This window comes from Chiloscyllium punctatum, chromosome 29 (assembly GCF_047496795.1).
Source record: "Chiloscyllium punctatum isolate Juve2018m chromosome 29, sChiPun1.3, whole genome shotgun sequence".
NCBI lineage: Eukaryota > Metazoa > Chordata > Chondrichthyes > Orectolobiformes > Hemiscylliidae > Chiloscyllium > Chiloscyllium punctatum.
Window position 1 is genome coordinate 76007446 of NC_092767.1, and position 19213 is coordinate 76026658.

Below are 19213 nucleotides of genomic sequence, written 5' to 3' on the forward strand. Positions count from 1 at the left end.
TTTATCAACATAACACATGATAGAGGTTCCCACCCTAAATCCTCAGCAAAACAAAAATCTGTTCACTTCTGTCTTTGGAATGTATTAGTGAAATAACCTGGTGGGGCTTGAATATGGAAAATTCTGACAATACCTGCGCTGTCTTTGGAGTTGGTTAGCAAAGAATCACTGACAGAAGCTATCAGCAGGGATACTATTAGATCATCTGCCAGCAGCAACACATCATTTAAGTGCAAGCTAAATTTAGCTTTATGAAGAAGGCAATTATGGGAACTGATGCTTATGAGGTGAAAGCAATTATCCGTAACTCTTAAATGCTTCAATCATACCCTGTGCCTGTACATTACCACATATTTAGCACCAGAAATTTGTATGCTCAGTACTCCTCAGATGTTGCATATAGACTGCACCAGACTTTAACCTGTTTTCTCACAAATGTACTTAAAATCATCGTCAAACTTCACGAAGTATAGAGTAATAATTTGCAATATGCTTTTCCTTTCCACCTCTGCATTGAAACAAATGCTCTTGCTCCCATTTTGATCTTGCTGTAAGAGGGGCTCCCTTCACACGGCCCAGCGCAGTGTTTTTCTTTTACAAGGCTGTCATGGGTGGATTGAAGAGGCACGTGCTCAGTTGCCACCTGTGCCCAGTGTATTCATCCACAGTGAATACCACCATCCCTAATATATTAAGGTGGTCATATGAGCAGGCAAGTGGATTAAGAAAGGTTCCTAAAGAGAGGAAGAAAGTTTACCCAGCATCCCAAATACTTCCCAACTGAATATCTGAACAGCATGTGAACAATTTGATGGAGACATTAAAAAAATCAAAACCACTAAGTTTGAATATCTAAATGTTAATGGAGAAATTTTCCAAGATAGCCTCAAATTCGTTCCCGCTAATTTTACAACGATTAGGAAACCTACCTGTTGTCCACAAAGCTAACAGCATAGTTGACGGCTGGTCCAGGTGGAATTCCAGCATCTTTGAAAAACTGGATCCACTCTGACGTAGCTGCAGAATTGAAAGAAATGGAGTCTCAGAAGCTTGTCAACATACACCACTTCTCTTTACAAAGCAGGGCAGCTGCCATTCTAACTGGCAATGTTAAATTAAACCTTGATGTGGTAGAAAATTCTTTAGATTGCTTGGGGAGAAATCATGATCATAAATTATATTCTTACTATTCAGGAAATGAATGACTTGAAACATTTCATTGACACGCCTTCCATGTCAGATGGTTTGATCACTGAACGGTTTTGTTACAGCACACTGCTTCCAGGCAAGCGCGAGAAACATACAACATAGAAACACAAGAGACAGGAGCAGAAAGAACATATCTAGTCCCTTGAGATTGCTCCAACTTCCAATTTGATCATGGCTGATGGGTTTCAACTTCACCCATTTGCCAACTCCCTATATCCATTGATCTGTCTATCAGCTTAACATATTCAAAACTGAGCATCTATGATCCTCTAGGGTACAGGATTCCAAAGCTCATTATCCTTTGAGTAAAGAATTTTCCCATCTTAGCTCCAAACAATCACCCATTCATTGTGACATGGTGCCTATGTTTTAAATTCCCTAGTTAGTAGAAACAACCTCCCAGAATGTTGTATTTGCAATCAGATCATCTCATTCTTCTAAACACAGACAGTACAAATCCTGTTTACTCAGCCTCTCATAGCACTAACCTCTCATCCCAGCAATCAATCTAGTGGTCCTTCATTGTATTGCTTCCAATTTTAAGATTTAACATTATAGCATCTTAAGATATAAGGAGTTTGCACATTCTCCCCGTACCTGCGCGGGTTTCCTCCGGGTGCTCTGGTTTCCTCCCACAATCCAAAGATGTGCCAGTCAGGGGAACTAGCCGTGCTAAATTGCCCATAGTGTTAGGTGTATTAGTCAGAGGGAAATGGGTCTGGGTGGGTTACTCTTCGGAGGGTTGGTGTGGACTGGTTGGGCAGAAGGGCCTGTTTCCTCACTGTAAGTAATCTAAATTATGGCTCAGCACTAAATTTGTCTGATAATACTTCCATGAAGCACCTCAAGATATTTGGTTTCATTAAAAGTACTATATAAATGCAAGTTGTTGAAATCAGTGCTTCTTAGGGGGTCACCTGTATAAAATAAGGAAGGAGTGTAGGACCTGATAAACTATTTATTCATTTGAAGTTCGACCTAGCTAGCGCAGGGTTGAAGAGAGATTCAGAATGGCAATGGATTTACCGCTGACTGTGTCCAGTCACCACATACTGACAATTCACAAAGCAAATGAGCAGTCCATCATCACTGGGGAGGGATGAGTAATCCATTTCAGTCAAATGATGACACAGAGATATAGTACAGTACTTACAAACCTCAAATGGCTATAGTTATGGGTGATGAAGCTGACTGCCAATGTTTGTGCATTTAGAACCTTGAAAGGCAGAAAAGGGCTCATGGTACAGTGGCAGTGCACTAACCCTGGACCACAGAGTCATACTGCATGGAAACAGACCCTTTGGTTCAAGCAGTCCATGCTGACTATAATCCCAAACTAAACTAGCCCCATCTGCCTGTGCTTGGTCCATATCCCTGCAAACAAAACGTTTGCCAGAAAGTTGGCTTCAGGTCTTGCCTGCCAAACAAGTTAGGACAGTGAGGAGTGAAACCTTTGCCAATTCCTTAAAAGGAATATCATTGTCAATCAAAGCCAGGACATGCAGCTACCTCTAGCAAGAATCCTTTGCAAGATAACAGTGAAAAAGTAATTGTTGTAATGAACCAAAAGGTTTAAAAGGGAAACCGTTTTGCAGCAGGTCATAAGACAAGAAAAAATTTATACAGCGCACAACAATCTAATGTCAGGGCAAACATCCATTTTTCTGCATGCTTTCAAAACGACAGTTTTTCAATTTTAACAACAGTTGCAATTCTGCTGTGAAGTAATCTATGCTTAATCTCAGATATTTAGTAGATGAAGGTCAAAGGAACAGTCGGGTCTCAAAGACAAGTGATGAGACAAAATAGTGCTACACAGTAGTCTACACAGAACTGCAAGAGCAGACTAAAAAAAAATACAGCTTTCACATTCAAAATAGATCCTTTTTCAACATCATTAACATATCACTAAAAATCAGTAGATTTTGAAAATATCCTTAAACCATCTATCAGCTTAAACAGTCACTCCTCCCTTCATTCAGTCTGTACTATCTACAAGATAGACTGCAACAAATTGCCAAGGCTCTTCTAACAGTCCTATCCAAGCCCATGACCTCTATTGTCAAGAAGAACAACAGCAGCAGGTGTGTGATAACACTATCAGTTCTGTGGCACAACACCATTCAGCAAAGACATTTACTGTCTGCCCTTAAGCACTACTGGGTCAAAAATCTGGGTAACAGCACAGTGAGAGCATTTGTATTGCTTGGACTGTGGCAATTTAAGCTGAGGCCTCATAACCACATTCTCCAGGACTATTAGGCATTGACAATAAAGACTAGCCTTTCCGATGATTTCAACAACCTATGGATGAATTTTAAAACTTAGATTTACACAAAACTAATATCACAATAATAGACCAGTTGGGGCAGGAGGAAAGACAACATTTGAGACAATTCCAAGAGAAAATTAAGAGTTAGCCTGATAAAGGTTTTGAAATAATTTTGCTGTCAGTCGGACATAGAGAAGACATTGCCTCTTGAGGGAAAGTCCAAAACTGACAGTTATGAATATAAGATAATCACTAATAAATCCAATAAGGACTTCAGAAGAAATAGATTCCACCATGCAGTCACAGTGTGGAATGACAATCCAAATTGATGCATCGAGGGGAATACCATGTAAATTTAGGTCAAAAAGTGTGGTGCTGGAAAAGCTGGTCGGGCAGCATCCGAGGAGCAGGAGAGTCGGTGTTTCGGGCATAAGCCCTTCATCAGGAACATGCATGTATGTGGAGATAAATGGGGGGGGGGGGGATAGGCAGCTGGGAAGGTGATAGGTCAGAGGGGAGGGTGGCATGGATAGGTGTCAAGGAAGATTGACAGGTAATCCTCATTTTCTCTCAGTCAATATGAATTTAAGGACAAGCTATTCACGCCCATCAGGGTAAAATAAATAGAGTATGGTGAAGAAGTTGGGATGGAAGGAGGTTCACTGTTGTATAATGAGATTCATGATCAAATGACTCTGACAGTAATAAGCAAAGATAGCAGTCTAGAATGAGCATGCAAAAAGTGAAGTCTCAGACACTACAATAGACAGCTGTACTTGTTAACCTAAATAAAGGATTGTAATAATACATAAGAAATTGGTGCACCTTACTTAGAGATAAGGAACAAGCATCTTCAGGAATAGTGCATGTACAGATTCTCATAACTCAGAATTAATTCAAACCAGTATCTCAATGTGCAGACAGCAGAACTGGCTTAAAGCACAAAGGTAAGGTACTAACACTAGCACTGAATCGGGTTGAGACAAGTGACCCATTTCTGTACTGTAAACGTTCTCTGACTCTATTTTTAGATGTTCGTACAAGGAGACCTGCTGTCATGATGTGTCATCCTTATCTGTCTTGCATTTATACATACTTTCATTGTAGCTTGTCAATGAAATGTGTCATCCAACCGCGCCTAGGTCGATCCCTCTTTCTGCTACCTCCACTTTGTGCTCTAGAAGAGGTCACTGAAGCTGTAAATATTATGTTTAAACAAGATCAACTTCCCTTCATGTTATTTACTGAGTACAAATCCAGGTTGGCGGAATGGCATTTAAGTATAACCTATGTTTCTAATCAATCTGTTCAGAGATGTTATTATATACCTCTGGAGTAGGTGGGCTTTGAACCCGGGCCTCCAGATCCAGAGGTAGGTACATAACCACTGTGCCACAAGAGTGCCCTGAGCATGTTTATGCGAAACATTGTTAAGCTTCTATTGTGCACATTTATTGTGTCAGTGTGATAAATGTTGACAACACACTAACAATCTCTCCATAAAGAACCAATGCCTGTTGTTAGATCAGTAGACATATTTACTTTAAACTAGTTCTGGGAAGATAGGAATTAACTTTTATGACTGCTGGTTACATCAGACATGAAATTTAAATTTAACATGCTCATGATGCCTTGTAAAATTGACCTGGGTCTTTTTAAAAAAAATTAGATGGCAAGTTGGGAGCCAATAGTTTCCTCCTAACTTTCTCCACAGCAATGCTTTGGCCAATCAAGTCAGTCTGCCAATTGATCAGCTCCTGGAGTACAAACTGCTGTGACTGTTTGAAACCTGTCAGTGTTACATTTGCTGTGAAGAGTGCAAGACAAAAAAGCTTCAGCAACACATCTCTTTTATCAGCAATGAAACCCACTGCCTCATATGCCACAGCAATACGAATTACAACTGTGCAGTACAAGCACTATTATTTTTTGATTCATAACATTTAAAGGTTTACAATGGGTAAATGCAATTCATTTCTTCGCTCAATTTTTAAAAATAAAGCTTTAACATAGAACATAACAGCGTAGTACAGGCCCTTTAGCCCTCAATGTTGTGCTGCCCTGAGAAACCAATCTGAAGCCCATCTATCCCCTACACTATTCTATTCTCTTCCATATGTCTATCCAATGATCACATAAATGTCCATAAAGTTGGCAAGTCTACAACTGTTGCAGGCAGTGCATTCCACACCCCGGCTACTCTCTGGGTAAAGAAACTATCTCTGGCATCTGTCCTATAACTATCACCCCTCAATTTGAAGCTATGCCCCCTCATGCTAGCCATCACCATCCTCAGAATAAGGCTCTCACTGTCCACCCGATCTAAATCTCTCATAATCTTACCTGTCTCAATTAAGTCACCTCTCAACCTTCTTCGGTCTAATGAAAACAGCCTCAAGTCCCTCAACCTTTCCTTGTAAGACTTTCCTTCCATACCAGGCAACATCCTAGTAAATCTCCTCTGAACCCTTTCCAAAGCTTCCACATCCTTCCTATAATGCAGTGACTAGAACTGCACACAATACTCAAGTGCGGCTGCACCAGAGTTTTGTACAGCTCCAGCATGACCTCGTGGCTCTGAAACTCAATCCCCTCAACTAATAAAAGCTAATACACTGTTTGCCTTCTTAACAACCCTATAAATATGAATGCCAACTTTGAGGGATCTATGTAAATGGACACTGAGATCTCTCTGCTCATCTATACTACCAAGAATCTTACCATTCACCCAGTACTCTGCATTTATGTTACTCTGTCCAAAGTGAATCACCTCACACTCATCTGCCCCCTGTCAGCCCATCTGTGCAGCTTATCTATGTCCCTCTGTAACCTACAACACCCTTCAGTACTATCCACAACTGTACTGACCTTCATGTCATCTGCAAATTTACTAACGCATCCTTCTATGCCTTCATCCAGGTCGGTTATATAAAAATGACAAACAATAGTGGACCCAAACCAGACCCTTGCAGTTCACCATTAGTAACTGAACTCCAGGATGAACATTCCCCAACAACCACCACCCTCTGTCATCTTTCAGCTAGCCAATTTCTGATCCAAACCGCTAAATCACCCTCAATCCCATGCCTCCATATTTTGTGCAGTAGCCTATCATAGGGAACCTTATCAAATACCTTCCTGAAATCCACATACACCACATCAACCGCTTTACCCTCATCCATTTGTTTGGCCACTTTCTCAACAACTCACTAAGGTTTGTGAGGCACGACCTATCCTTCGCAAAACTATGCTGACTATACCAAATCAACTTGTTCCTATCTTTTTCCAACACTTTACTCATAACCAAAGTAAGGCTCACTGGTCCATAATAACCAGGGTTATCTCAACTTGCCTTCTTGAACAAGGGAACAACATTTGCTATCCTCCAGTCTTCTGGCACTATTCCTATACATAATGACGACATAAAGATCAGCAATCTCATCGCTGGCTTCCCAAAGAATCTTAGGAAAAATCCATCTCGCCCCTGGGATTTATCCATTTTTTAAAATGTTGTGTTGCAAGATCTCATGCATTCCTACAAGCTAAAAAAATGTCAAAGTTTGGAGATGGTGTTTGTGTGTTAATGAGTCAGTTTGGTGTTGTCTTCATCATTCAGCATTTAGATTGTTTTGGAAGGATTTTGATATACTTCCTGGATGGGAGCAGCCAGAAAACAAAGCAGACACATAAGCTGTCTGAAACAAACCACTGTAGAGTCAGGTAACAAAGGATTGCAACTGAACTGTAGGGAGAAAATAGAAAATCAGTTTTAAGTTGAACAAGGTAACCTGCTAAGCATGTGATATTTCATATATTACACAGCTAACATGAAAGCAAATTCAACTAATACCTGCACAATTTGTGACATATTCTGATCATCTCATGGACAGACAAAATTACAAAAATGGCAATCCTCTCAAAGGGAAACTCCCAACTTTGTTGGATACATCAATCAGAAGCAATTTTACAGGTTCACACAGAGGAAGGATGGAAGATGATTGATTTTCATGAGCATGTTGAGGAATTTCTTCTGAGGATTGAAATCTTTAGAACACTTTGCCACAGACAGCTCTAGGGACAGGACCCTATGTATATTTAAAGCTGAGATATATTCTTATCAGGAGGGGTATAAGGGTTATTGTGAAATGACAGGGAAGTGGACATGAGGAATGTTCAATCAGCCATGATCCTACTGAATAGCACAGCAGACCTGAGAGGCCAAACAGCCTTCTCCAGTTTCTACTTCTTATGGTCTTATGATTTTCAGTAACACATGGTAGCAGGAGACATATGACCAAAGCTCTGCTTCATGCATGCTCTTAAATGTGACAAGAAGGTCCTCAAGCCAGGGTTGGAGGATTTGAGCTACAGGGAGAGGCTGAATAGGCTGGGGCTGTTTTCCCTGGAGCGTTGGAGGTGGAGGGGTGTGATCAATAACATCAGTTTTGCAACAGGCACTAATACGCAAAACAGTAAACCCCACATCGACACCCGATAACTATTTCATGTGGTAGAACCTGCTTCGCACGGATTGGTCTCTTCAGCCACCAGCAAACGTGCTCATGAAAAGCAGCCCCTTCCCCAATGGAGTTGATTTGATGCATGTTCATCATCTCTGGTAGATGGAAGTATGCCAACACCAACCAGACAAGCTGCACTGATAGAAAACAGATCATGATCCATGTCTGGCAAGTGGAAATAGCTTGCCGATTCATGTCAATATGCAGCTAACCAAATGAAATTTAGTCCACTTTCAGAAAGATTGAAGACATTTGCATGCAAACTGCAAAAATGTACAGTCTCAATCATAAGGGACACTCTTGTTATGAGAGAAAGTGAGGACTGCAGATGCTGGAGAATCAGAGTCAAATGTGTGGTGCTGGAAAAGCACAGGTCAGGTAGCATCCAAGCAGCATAACCCTTATACCTAAAACGTTGACTGTCCTGCTCCTTGGATGCTGCCTGACCTGCTGTGCTTTTCCAATGGCACACTTTTTGACACATTGTTGTATGCTTGGGTTGTCATGAGGCAAGGACTGATAGGATTGGGATAGTTAGCACGGCTTTGTGTGGGGGAAATCATGTCTCACAAACTTGATTGAGTTCTTTGAAATAGTAGCAAAGAGGATTGATGAGGGCAGAGCAGTAGACATGATCTATATGGACTTCCGTAAGGCATTTGACAAGGTTCCTCACGGGAGACTGGCTAGCAAGGTTAGATCTCACGGAATACTGGGAGAACTAGCCATTTGGATACAGAGCTGGCTCAAAGGTAAAAGACAGAGGGAGGTGGTGGAGGAGGGTTGGGCTTTTCAGACTGGAGGCCTGTGACCACTGGTGTGCCACAAGGATCGGTGCTGGGTCCATGGTTTATATGGTTACCTGATAAACCTGATAAACCATGATATCATTTATATAAATTATTTGGATGTGAACAAAGATGGTATAGTTAGCACATTTGCAGATGACACCAAAATTGGAGGTGTAGTGGACATTAACTGCAGTCCTTCTCCATCTTGTTTTATCAGATTCAAAGGCAACCATGCCCTTTAAAGAAAGTCTGTCTCTTCCATTGTGTTCAATTGACAAATGGAGATTGCAATTCTTTAACCTTTTTCATATATTGCCACAGGATTGTTACAAGAGAAATATAAAGAGGTCATTCAGCACCCTCAAACTTGTTCTACAATTCATTATCTTAACTCCATCTATATACCTGCCTTAGTTCCATAATCTTAAATCCTTTGCCTAAAAAAAATCAGAAATACAGAAATGACCTTCAAATTACAGAAGTCTTGGAACAAAAACTTCCTCACTATTCCCAAGGTCACTAAATTCAATGCATAAGTTATGAAACATTCATAAAAAGCTGAAAACTTGTCAGAACGGAAAATATTTCACCCAATTAACTGAAAAACATTCAGTGCTTTCCTTGTTCTATTTAAATGTCTTGAGCTGACATCTTACACAAAAAAGAAACATGTCGACTAATACATTTAAACATACAAATTAGGAGCAAGATTGGGCACTGGGCTTCTACTGCCTGCTCCACTACTCATTAAGATCATGACTGATCTGATTACTCCATATTCCCACCTATCCCCAATAACTGTTCATGACCTTACTCATCAAGAATCCATTTCATTCTGACTTAAAAACAGTCAAGGAGTCTGTAACCACTATCTTTTCAGAAAAAAAAATTCAAAGGTGTATAATGTTCTGTGGGGAATAAATATCATTTTTACCTTCGTCATAGATCGTCTTTTATTTTGAAATAATGGCTAGATTCTCCGACAAGTGGAAACATCCTTTCCACACCACCCAGAGTCTTACATGTTTAAATTAAGCCACCTCCTAGTCTTCTAAATTCCAGCTGATATTTACTTAGCCTGTATAACCTTTTGTAAGAAATGCTACCCATTCTATATATTACTCCAGTAAATTGCTTCCAACATATTTACATCCTTCCTTGAATAAAGAGACTAATATTGTACATCAGATGTGGTCTCACTAATGCCCTGTCCAACTGAATCATAACCCCCCCTACTTTTGCATCAGAAATAATTCTGAGGGACAGAATAAAGCTGCACTTGGAGATGCATGGATTAATCAGGGAAAGTTGACATAGATTTGTGAAAGGAAGACAGCGCTTGGCAAATATGATCAAATTTCTTTTTTGACAAGTAACCAGGAGTGTTGATGACAGTGATGCATTTGATATGATCTATATAATCAAAAACCTTGCTAACGTCTAAGGCCAGACTGGTCAAGAAACTAAGAAGGCAAAGTAGCAAAATGGATCCAAAATTGGCTGAGAGGCAGGAAGTAGAGTATTATAGTACAGGGATGTTTCTGTAACTGGAGGCTGTTTCTGGTGGAGTTGCATAGGGCTGGGTGCTGGGGTCCTTGCTGTTTGCAGTGTACATTGATGATATGGACTCAAAAGTAGCGCATATGATCAAAATATCTACATATGACACAAAAATTGGTAGGATGGGCAACAGTCAGGACAAGGTAAAAATAAACTACAGAAGTTTGTCAACAGACTGGTCAGACAGGTAGAATAGTGGGCCAATGGAAATCAACTTGGAAAAGTGAGAGATCCACCATGGAGGACTAGTAATGCAAGGGATACGAGGAATAGCAGATCCTAGACAGTAATAATGATCACAGGGGTCTTGGTGTGCAGAGGTCAATGGCATAGATTTTAAGGTGAGAACTTTTTCATCCAGAGAGCAGCAAGAGTCTGCAATTCACAACCTGAAAGAGAGTTTGAATTAGAAATGGACTGAAAGCAGTTAAAGTAGACAGTCCCCCAATTGCCTTCTCAAGGGCAACTAGGAATGAGCAATAAATTCGACACTGAGGAGGTCCAACCTAACTGGCCACAAGAACCCCCGGAACATTCAAGGCCATGACAAGTACCCAGGACCCCATTGGGAGCGCACACTTACCCCTTGGAGAAGCAGACTTCCCTCAGGATCGACAGGAGCAGTTACCTACCCAGCAAAAGTGGGAGATGCACTGGGTTTCAGGTGAGACTGACACTTCGGGCTTTGAAGTACCCCTCCACAGAGTACTCCTGGTAAACACCCAAGCCATTGAGAACAAAATGGATGAATCTAAAGCTAGACTCACCTTCCAAAGGGAATTGAAAGACTGTTGCGTGCTCTGTTTATGGAGACATTGCCTCCTCCTGCTACACCTGACTGTGCCTTACAATCCGAGAGTTTCTCAATTCACCAAATGGACCACTCAGCGTCCTCGGGCAAAACAGGCAGTGGGGGTCTGCCTCCTAATCAATACCTCCTGGTGCTCAGATATGGTTACCCTAGTGAGTTACTGCTCCCTACACTAAGAAGACCTTCCAATGAAGTGCTGTCTCAACTAGCTACTGCATGCGTTCACCTCCGCTATCCTGACTGCAGTCTACATCCCACCCTTTGCGGAAGTGAAGAGTGCACTTGATGAAGTATACAACACTGCAGTCTTGAGAAAGATTACTTGGAGGCCTTGTGCATCGTAGCTGGTGACTACAACTAGACCAACCTCAAGAATATGTTACCAAAATACCATCAACACGTTTCCAGCCTCACCAGAGGTCCGAAAATGCTTCCTTGAACTAAAGATGTCTAATAGTCTATCCCTGTTCACATTTTGGAAATTCAGATCACAATGCTGTGCTCTTCCTCCTGGCTTACAAGCAGAAATTGAAGCATGAGCACCCAGTATAGAAAGTGGTGCAGTGATGGCCTGAGGGAAAATGAGGACTGCAGGTGCTGGAGATCAGAGTTGAGAGTGCAGTGCTAGAAAAACACAGCAGACCAGGCAGCATCCGAGCAGGAGAATCAATGCTTTGGGAAAAGCCCTTCATGAAGAATGAGGCTGAGTTGATGGGGTGGTGAGATAAATGGGAAGGGGGGTGGGGCAGGAGTGCTTGATAGGTAGACAGAGTGGGGGTAATGGTGACAGGTCGGAGAGGAGGGTGGAGCGGATAGGTAGGAAGGAAGATGGGCAGGACATGTAGGTGGTGCCAAGTTGGAAGTTTGGATCTGGAATAAGATGGGGGAGGGGAAATGAGGAAACTGGTGAAATCCATATTGATGCCATGGGGTTGGAGAGTTCCGAGTTGGAAGATAAGGCGCACTTCCTCCAGGCATCGGTTAGGGAGTGGTGATGGAGGAGGCCCAGCACCTGGCATGCCCTTGGTGGTGTGGCAGGAGGAGTTGAAGTGGTCAGCCATGGGGCAGTGGAGTTGGTTGGTGTGAGTGTCCTGGAGGTGTTCTCTGAAGCGGTATGCGAGTAGGCATCCTGTCTCCCCAGTGTAGAGAAGACCACATCGGGAGCAATAAAAACAGTAAATGACCTGTGTGGAAGTGCAGGTAAAACTCTGATGAATGTGGAAGGCTCCCAGGAGGTTTGGGGGGTCTGTCCTTGATGCGGTTTGAGGGCTGTGGTTCGAGAGTGGAGGTCTGGGAAGTGGATGAGGTGTGCTGGAGGGCATCAACCACCACGTGGGAAGGGAAATTGCAGTCGTTAAAGGAGGTAGTCATCTAGTATGTTCTGTGGTGGAAATGGTCCTATTGGGAGCAGTTGCGGCAGAGGAGGAAGAATTGGGAATAAGGGATAGCATTTTTACAGGAGACAGGGTGGGAAGAGGTGTATTCCTGGTAGCTGTGGGAGTCGGTGGATTTGTAGAAAATGTCAGTGTTGAGTTGGTCACCGTTAATGAAGATGGAGAGGTCCAGGAAGGGGAGGGAGGAGTCTGAGACGGTCCAGGTGAACTCAGGGTGGAATGTGTTGGTGAAGTTGATGAACTGTTTAACCTCCTTGTGGGAGCACGAGGTGATGCTGATGTACCATCAATGTAGAGGAGGAAAAGGTGGGGAATGGTGCCGGGATAACTGCGGAAGATGGGCTGTTCCACGTAACTGACAAAGAGACAGGCATATCTGGGGCCCATGGCTACCTTTTTTGTATGGAAGAAGTGGGAGGATTTGGGGTAGCTCAGTGGGTAGCATTGTTGCCTCTCAGCACCAGGGACCCAGGTTCAATTCCTGCCTTGGGCGACCGTCTGTGTGGAGTTTGCACATTCCCCTGTATCTGCATGGGTTTCCTCTGGCTTTCTCCCACGATCCACAGATGTGGTCAGGTGAATTGACTATGCTAAATTGCCCGTAGTGTTAGGTGTATAAAAGAGGTAAATATAGGGTAGGGGAATGGGTCTGGGTGGGTTACTCTTTGGAGGGTTGGTGTGGACATGCTGGGCTGAAGGATCTGTTTCCATACTGTAGGGAATCCAATCTCATCTAATCAAAAGAGAAATTATTGAGGGTGAGGACCAGTTCAGCCAAACAAATTAGTGTTAGTGGAAGGGTACTGGTGGGGATGTCGGGAGAAGAAATGGAGGACTTGGAGGCCTTCGTCATAGCAGATGGAGGTATAGGAACTGGATGTCTATGGTGACGATGAAGCATTGGGGGCCAGGGAAATGAAAGTCTTGGAGGTGGTGGAGAGTGTAGCTGGTGTCCCGAGCGTATGTGGGGATTTCCTGGACTGGGGGTATAGGACAGCGACAAGGTATGTGGAGATGGGCTCAGTGGGGCAGGAGCAGATCGAGACGATGGGTTGGCCGGAGTAGTCAGGCTTGTGGATCTTGGGTGGGAGGTAAAATTGGGCGGTGCGTGGTTCCCAAACCATGAGGTTAGAAGCTGTGGGTGGGAGCTCCCCTGAAGTGATGAGGTTGTGTACGATCTGGGAGATGGTGGTTTGATGATGGGAGATGAGGTCATGGTCACGGGGGCAATAAGAGGAGGTGTCTTCATGTTGGCACCTGGCTTCAGGGATGTAGAGGTCAGTGTGCCAAACTACCAAGTACGCTGGTTTGATGTTGGGGTTGGAGCGGAGGGCTTGGAGAGCTCCATGTTGCAAGGTTGGAGTGGGTGAGGGGGGGTGGAAAGATTGAGATGGTCAATGTCCAGTAGCTATTGGAAATAAAGAAATCGAGGGCAGGTATCAGACCGGCATGGGGTGCCCAGGAGGATGGGGTGTGGTGGAGAGGGGAGAAGAGGTTTTCGGAATGTGGGCAGGTGTCTTGGTGGAAAAAGTAAGTCTGGAGGCGGAGGAAGAAATGTTCGATGTCACAACTGGCGTTGAATTCATTAATCCAAGAGCAGAGGGGGATGAAGGTAAGGCCTTTGCTGAGGACTGATCGTTCGTCCTCAGTGAGAGAGAGGTCTGGGGGGATGGTGAAAACCAAGCAGGGCTGGGAGCTAGGACCTGGTCCAGGGTTGGAGCTGGAGACTGTCACTGGAGTGATGGTCTGAGGCAATGGAAGGTCTTTTATGTGACTGCTTAGAGATAGTGGACTGGTCCATATTCAAGAACTCAGCAGCTAACCCAAACAAGTATACCACTACTGTCATAAACTTCATGTGTAAGCATGTAGAATATTGCATGCTGAAGAAGTTAATCCAAATGTTCCCAAGTAGAAACCATGGATGAACTGGCAGATCCACTCCCTGCTGCAGCCCAGGTCTGAGGCATTCAAGTCGGGCAACCCTGAACTATACAGGAAATCCAGGTACAAACTTTGTAAGGCCATTAGAGATGCCAAGAGGCAATACTAAGCTAAGCAGAGACCCAAACCAACCACACGGACAGCTGTCATTTGTGGCAAGGCTTACACAACATCACAGGCCAAACAGCAAAGTTAAATAGAATCACGGGCAACTGTACATCCCTACCAAATGAGCTCAATGTATTCTACACCTCCTTTGAACAGAAGGCCAGGGAAATGATGTCATCCTATCTTAACAGCATCAGATGCACTTGTACCCATGGTCACGATCATAGATGTTAGATTGGTTAGTGTGAACCCACAAAAGCGACTGGCCCAAATGGAGTACCTGGCTGTGAAATCCTATGTGAACCAACTGGAGGGCACATTCACAGACATGTTTAACCTGTCCTTACTACAATCTGAACTCCCCATTTGCTTCAAGAAGACCACCATTATCCTGAAGCCAAAGAAAAATCATGAAGCATGCCTCAAAGATTACTGGTAGATGTCTCTGACCCCCATAATTATGAAGTGCTTCGAGAGGTTAGTCATGGCTCACATCAACTCCAACCTCCCAAATCACCTTGACCCTTTGCAATTCACCAACCAACGCAACAGATGCACAGCAGCCACCATCTTCCTGATGCTACACTCAATCCTTGGAATATCTGGATGACAGATATCTAATCAGACTCCTATTTATTGACCACAGCTCTGCCTTCAAAATCATTAATTCCAAACAAAATTATGTCTAAATTCTGAGACCTGGGTCTTAGCTCCCTCCTCTGTAACTGGACACATGACTTGCTCACCCATAGACCACAATCAGTAAGAATCCTCACTACGGGTGCCCTGCAAAGCTGCATACTCAGCTCCTACTATACTCCCTAAACACTCACGACTGTGTGGCCAAATTCCGCCCCAACTCCATTTACAAATTAAAAACAGAAAGAACTATGGATGCTGGAAATCAGAAACAAACACAAATAATGCTGCCAGACCCGCTGAGCTTCTCCAGCAGGTTCTGTTTTTGCTTCATTTACAAGTTTGCTGACGATTCTACCATTGTAGGTTGGACCTCAAACAATGACAAGACAGAATACAGGGAAGAAATTGAGTGTTTAACATCTCGATTAACATCAGCAAAATGAAGGAGCTGATCACTGACTTCAGGAAGTGGAGTCGAGGGCACACCCCTGTCAGCAGCAATGCTGCTGAGGTGGAGATGGTCGCGAGTGTCAAGTTCCTAGGAGTGATGATCTGTCCTGGTCCAACCACAAGAACCCGATATTCATGAAAGCACAACGTCTTTACTTCCTCAGGAGGCTAAGGAAATTCAGCATATCTACAAGGACTCTTACCAATTTTTATAGATGCACCATAGAAAACTTCCTATCTGGATGCATTACAGCGTGGTGTGGCAACTGCTCTTCTGAAGACTGCAAGAAACTACAGAGAGCTATGTCCACAGCTTAATGCATCACACAAACCAGCCTTCCATTCACTGACTCCATCTATGTTTCTTGCTGCTTCAGATAAGCAACCAATACAATAAAAGACTCCTCCAGTTGTACTCTCTTCCATCGGGCAGAAGACATAAAAGTTTGATCACACATACAAATAGACTCAGGAACAGTCCCTTTCCCACTGCTTTCAGGCTTTTGGACAGACCTCTCAAATGTTAATTCTGGTCTCTCTCTCTACACCTTCTTTGCTATTGTAACACTAATCTGCAATCTGTTCTACTACGCTGATACACTTTGTATGGTACAATCTGTGAATAGCATGTAAAATAACACTTTTCACTGTATCGCAGTACATATAACAACAATAAATCAATAGATCAAATGCTGGCCCCTCCAAGGACATCCAGATCCCATGAGTGAATTAAGAAAAAAACTCTTGCGACATTTAAGCAGTGTTTAGATATACACTCAGGTTGTCCAAGACCAAGAACTGGATAATGGAATGAGTTTTGTCAGATGTTTGTCAACCAACTCAGTCAAAATAGGCCATAGGGCCTCCTTTAGTGGTGAGAGAGTATGGTCAGGTGTCACCTTAAAGTCTCATCCAAAGGACGGCACCTCTGACCGTGCAGCAATCCCTCAGTACAGTACAGGAAAAGAAAGGTCAGCCTGGACCTTCTTGTGTTCAAAATGGTGCGGAGTTGGCAAACTCCCCTCTGACTCACAGGCCAGAAATAGAATTTGTCAGAGGAACAGCTGCTTTGGGAATTAAACTCAGGAAAGGTTCAGATTTGCTGGAAGTCTCTCCCTTCCTCTCTCTCTCTCTGACAACCCGTCGGGGTGTCTCAGGCTCCCGGGGGCGGGGGCGGTGAGTTGGGAGACGGCGGGGATGTGAATATTGAGGGGCCAGAGCCGGCTCCGGCTCCGACTCAGCGCCGAGCCCTGAACACTGCGGCTCCGGATTTCAGCCCGATTTCCCCACCGCAGCCTCGATGAGCCGACCCCCCCTCCCCCTCCGAAGCCCCGGCATCCCATCCCCGGATCCCATCCCCGGATCCGGCCGCTTTTCACCAACTCACCGAGAGTCACCGACACCATCTTAGCAGCGGCTCCGCGGAGCGCCAGACGTCATCTCCGGGCGCCCGACAGGAAATCCTCGCAACCAGTCCCTTAGCAACCAGACCAGGCCCCACTGACAATGCCCTTAGCAACCAGACCAGGCCCCCCCTGACCAGTCACTTCGCAACCAGACCAGGCTCTACTGACCAGTTCCTTAGCATCCAGACAAGGCCAGACTGCACTGACAGTCCCTTAGCAACCAGACCAGGCACCACTGACCAGTCCTTTAGTAACCAGGCCAGGCCCCACTAACCAGCCCCTTAGCAACCAGACCAGGCACCATTGACCAGTCCTTTATTAACCAGGCCAGGCCCCACTAACCAGCCCCTTAGCAACCAGACCAGGCACCACTGACCAGTCCTTTATTAACCAGGCCAGGCACCACTGACCAGTCCTTTATTAACCAGGCCAGGCCCCATTAACCAGTCCCTTAGCAACCAGGCCAAACCCTACTAACCAGTTCATTAGCAACAAGACCAGGCCCTTAGCAACCAGGCCCCACTGACCTGTCTTGTAACAACCAGGCCTAGCCCCACTGACCAGTTCCTTAACAACTGGGCCAAACCCACTGACCAATCCCTTAACCACCAGGCTAGGCCCCAATGACCAGTCCCTTAACCAGACCAAGCCCTTAGCAACCAAGCAAGGCCTCACTGACCAGTCCCTTAGTAACAGAGCGGGCCCCAGGTTCTTAGCAATTAGGCCAAACTCCACTGACCAGTTCCTTAACCAGACCAGGCCCCAATGACCAGTTCCTTAGCAACCAGATCAGGTGCCAGTAGCCAGGCCCTAGCGACAAGGCCAATGGATCAGCCACTGGCAATTTTACCTGGTCCTGGCAACAAGACTACTATCCCTAGCAATGAGGCCACCTCCAGTCAGACTAGTGAAAAACCAGATCTGTTCTGAGATAATAGACCAGAAATTATGGAAACTAAGTGAGTCACCTTAGTATTCTGACCAGTTGATCTTTCAACCAGATGTAACCTTAGGAATCAGGCAAATGCTAGTTGTAATTAGACTAATTACCCTAGTAACCATTTCAATGAACTTAGAAATTAGGCCAGTGACCAAAGGAAACTTGACCCAAATTCTATCGACAGTGTAACCCAGGACAATAAATGGAACAGGACATCATGAAGCCATTTGAATCTATTCTGTCATTCAGTTTGATCTTGGTTGATCTGTATTTTGACCCACTTTGATTCCAAGTCCCTTAATATCCTTGCCCAAAATAAAATCAATCTATCTAATTTTTAAAGTTTCAATTGACCCACTGGCTCAGCAGCTTTTGGCAGAGAGTTTCAGATTTCCACGACAATGTGTGTGGGTGGCACAGGTGGTTAGCACTGCTGCCTTACAGTGCCATGGACCCGGTTCAATTCCAGCCTCAGGTAACTGACTGTTTAGAGTTTACACGTGTCTGTGAGAGTTTCCTCTGAGTGCTCTGGTTCCTCTATAGTCCAAATATGAACAGGTTAGCTGGATTAGCCACGGTTAAAAACTGTATGCAGGGTAATGGGGATAGGGTCTGGAATTGGATGCTCTTTGAGGGTCAGTGCAGACTTAAAGGGCTGAAATCCCTCTTTCAGTCTGTAAGGATCCTATGAAACAAATGCCAATCATATTTTAAGAAGCATTCCCTTCTCCAATTCACGGTGTTGAGAGTTCAAGTCCCACTCCAGAAATTTAATTTAGGTCAACAGGATTTTGAAGTTGTACACAATGCTATTATTTGGATGAGATGTTAATTTTCAATCCTGTCTGTCTCTTCTGGTTACTTATGATAGTACATGATAAATGTTTGAAGGCCGAGAGTGAGGCATGACACTGTAATACACTGGGGTGTTTGAGGCAATGTCATACAATGTATCTTCATCGCTAGTTTGTGGAATTATTCAAACCCATAGAGATAGCAACACTATTTTCTATACAAGGTTAATTTATGGATACAAAATTCAACTTCTTTGTTTTATTCTAAACATAAGATCTGCAGATGATGGAAATCTGAAACAAAAACAAAGATTGCTGGAGAGACTCAGCAGGTCTGGCAGCATTTGTGGAGAGAAAAGTTTTAATGATTGC

The 19213-nt window shown here is 43.9% G+C and overlaps 1 protein-coding gene across 5 annotated transcripts in view; it reads right to left on the minus strand.

The window, feature by feature from the left end:
* The window catches only part of c29h19orf47 (chromosome 29 C19orf47 homolog), a 41168-nt gene that overhangs the window by 21341 nt on the left and 614 nt on the right, over nt 1-19213 (minus strand). For 4 of the 5 annotated variants that reach the window (XM_072549499.1, XM_072549498.1, XM_072549496.1 and 1 more), the window contains exons 1-2: nt 17089-17156; nt 930-1017 (exon numbers count right to left, since the gene is read on the minus strand). In XM_072549499.1, the coding sequence (XP_072405600.1) occupies nt 930-1017; nt 17089-17107 (107 nt within the window). In that variant the 5' untranslated portion in view covers nt 17108-17156. Of the gene's footprint in view, nt 1-929; nt 1018-17088; nt 17157-19213 lie in introns of those variants that run through there. The other variant, XM_072549497.1, reaches the window with a different exon arrangement.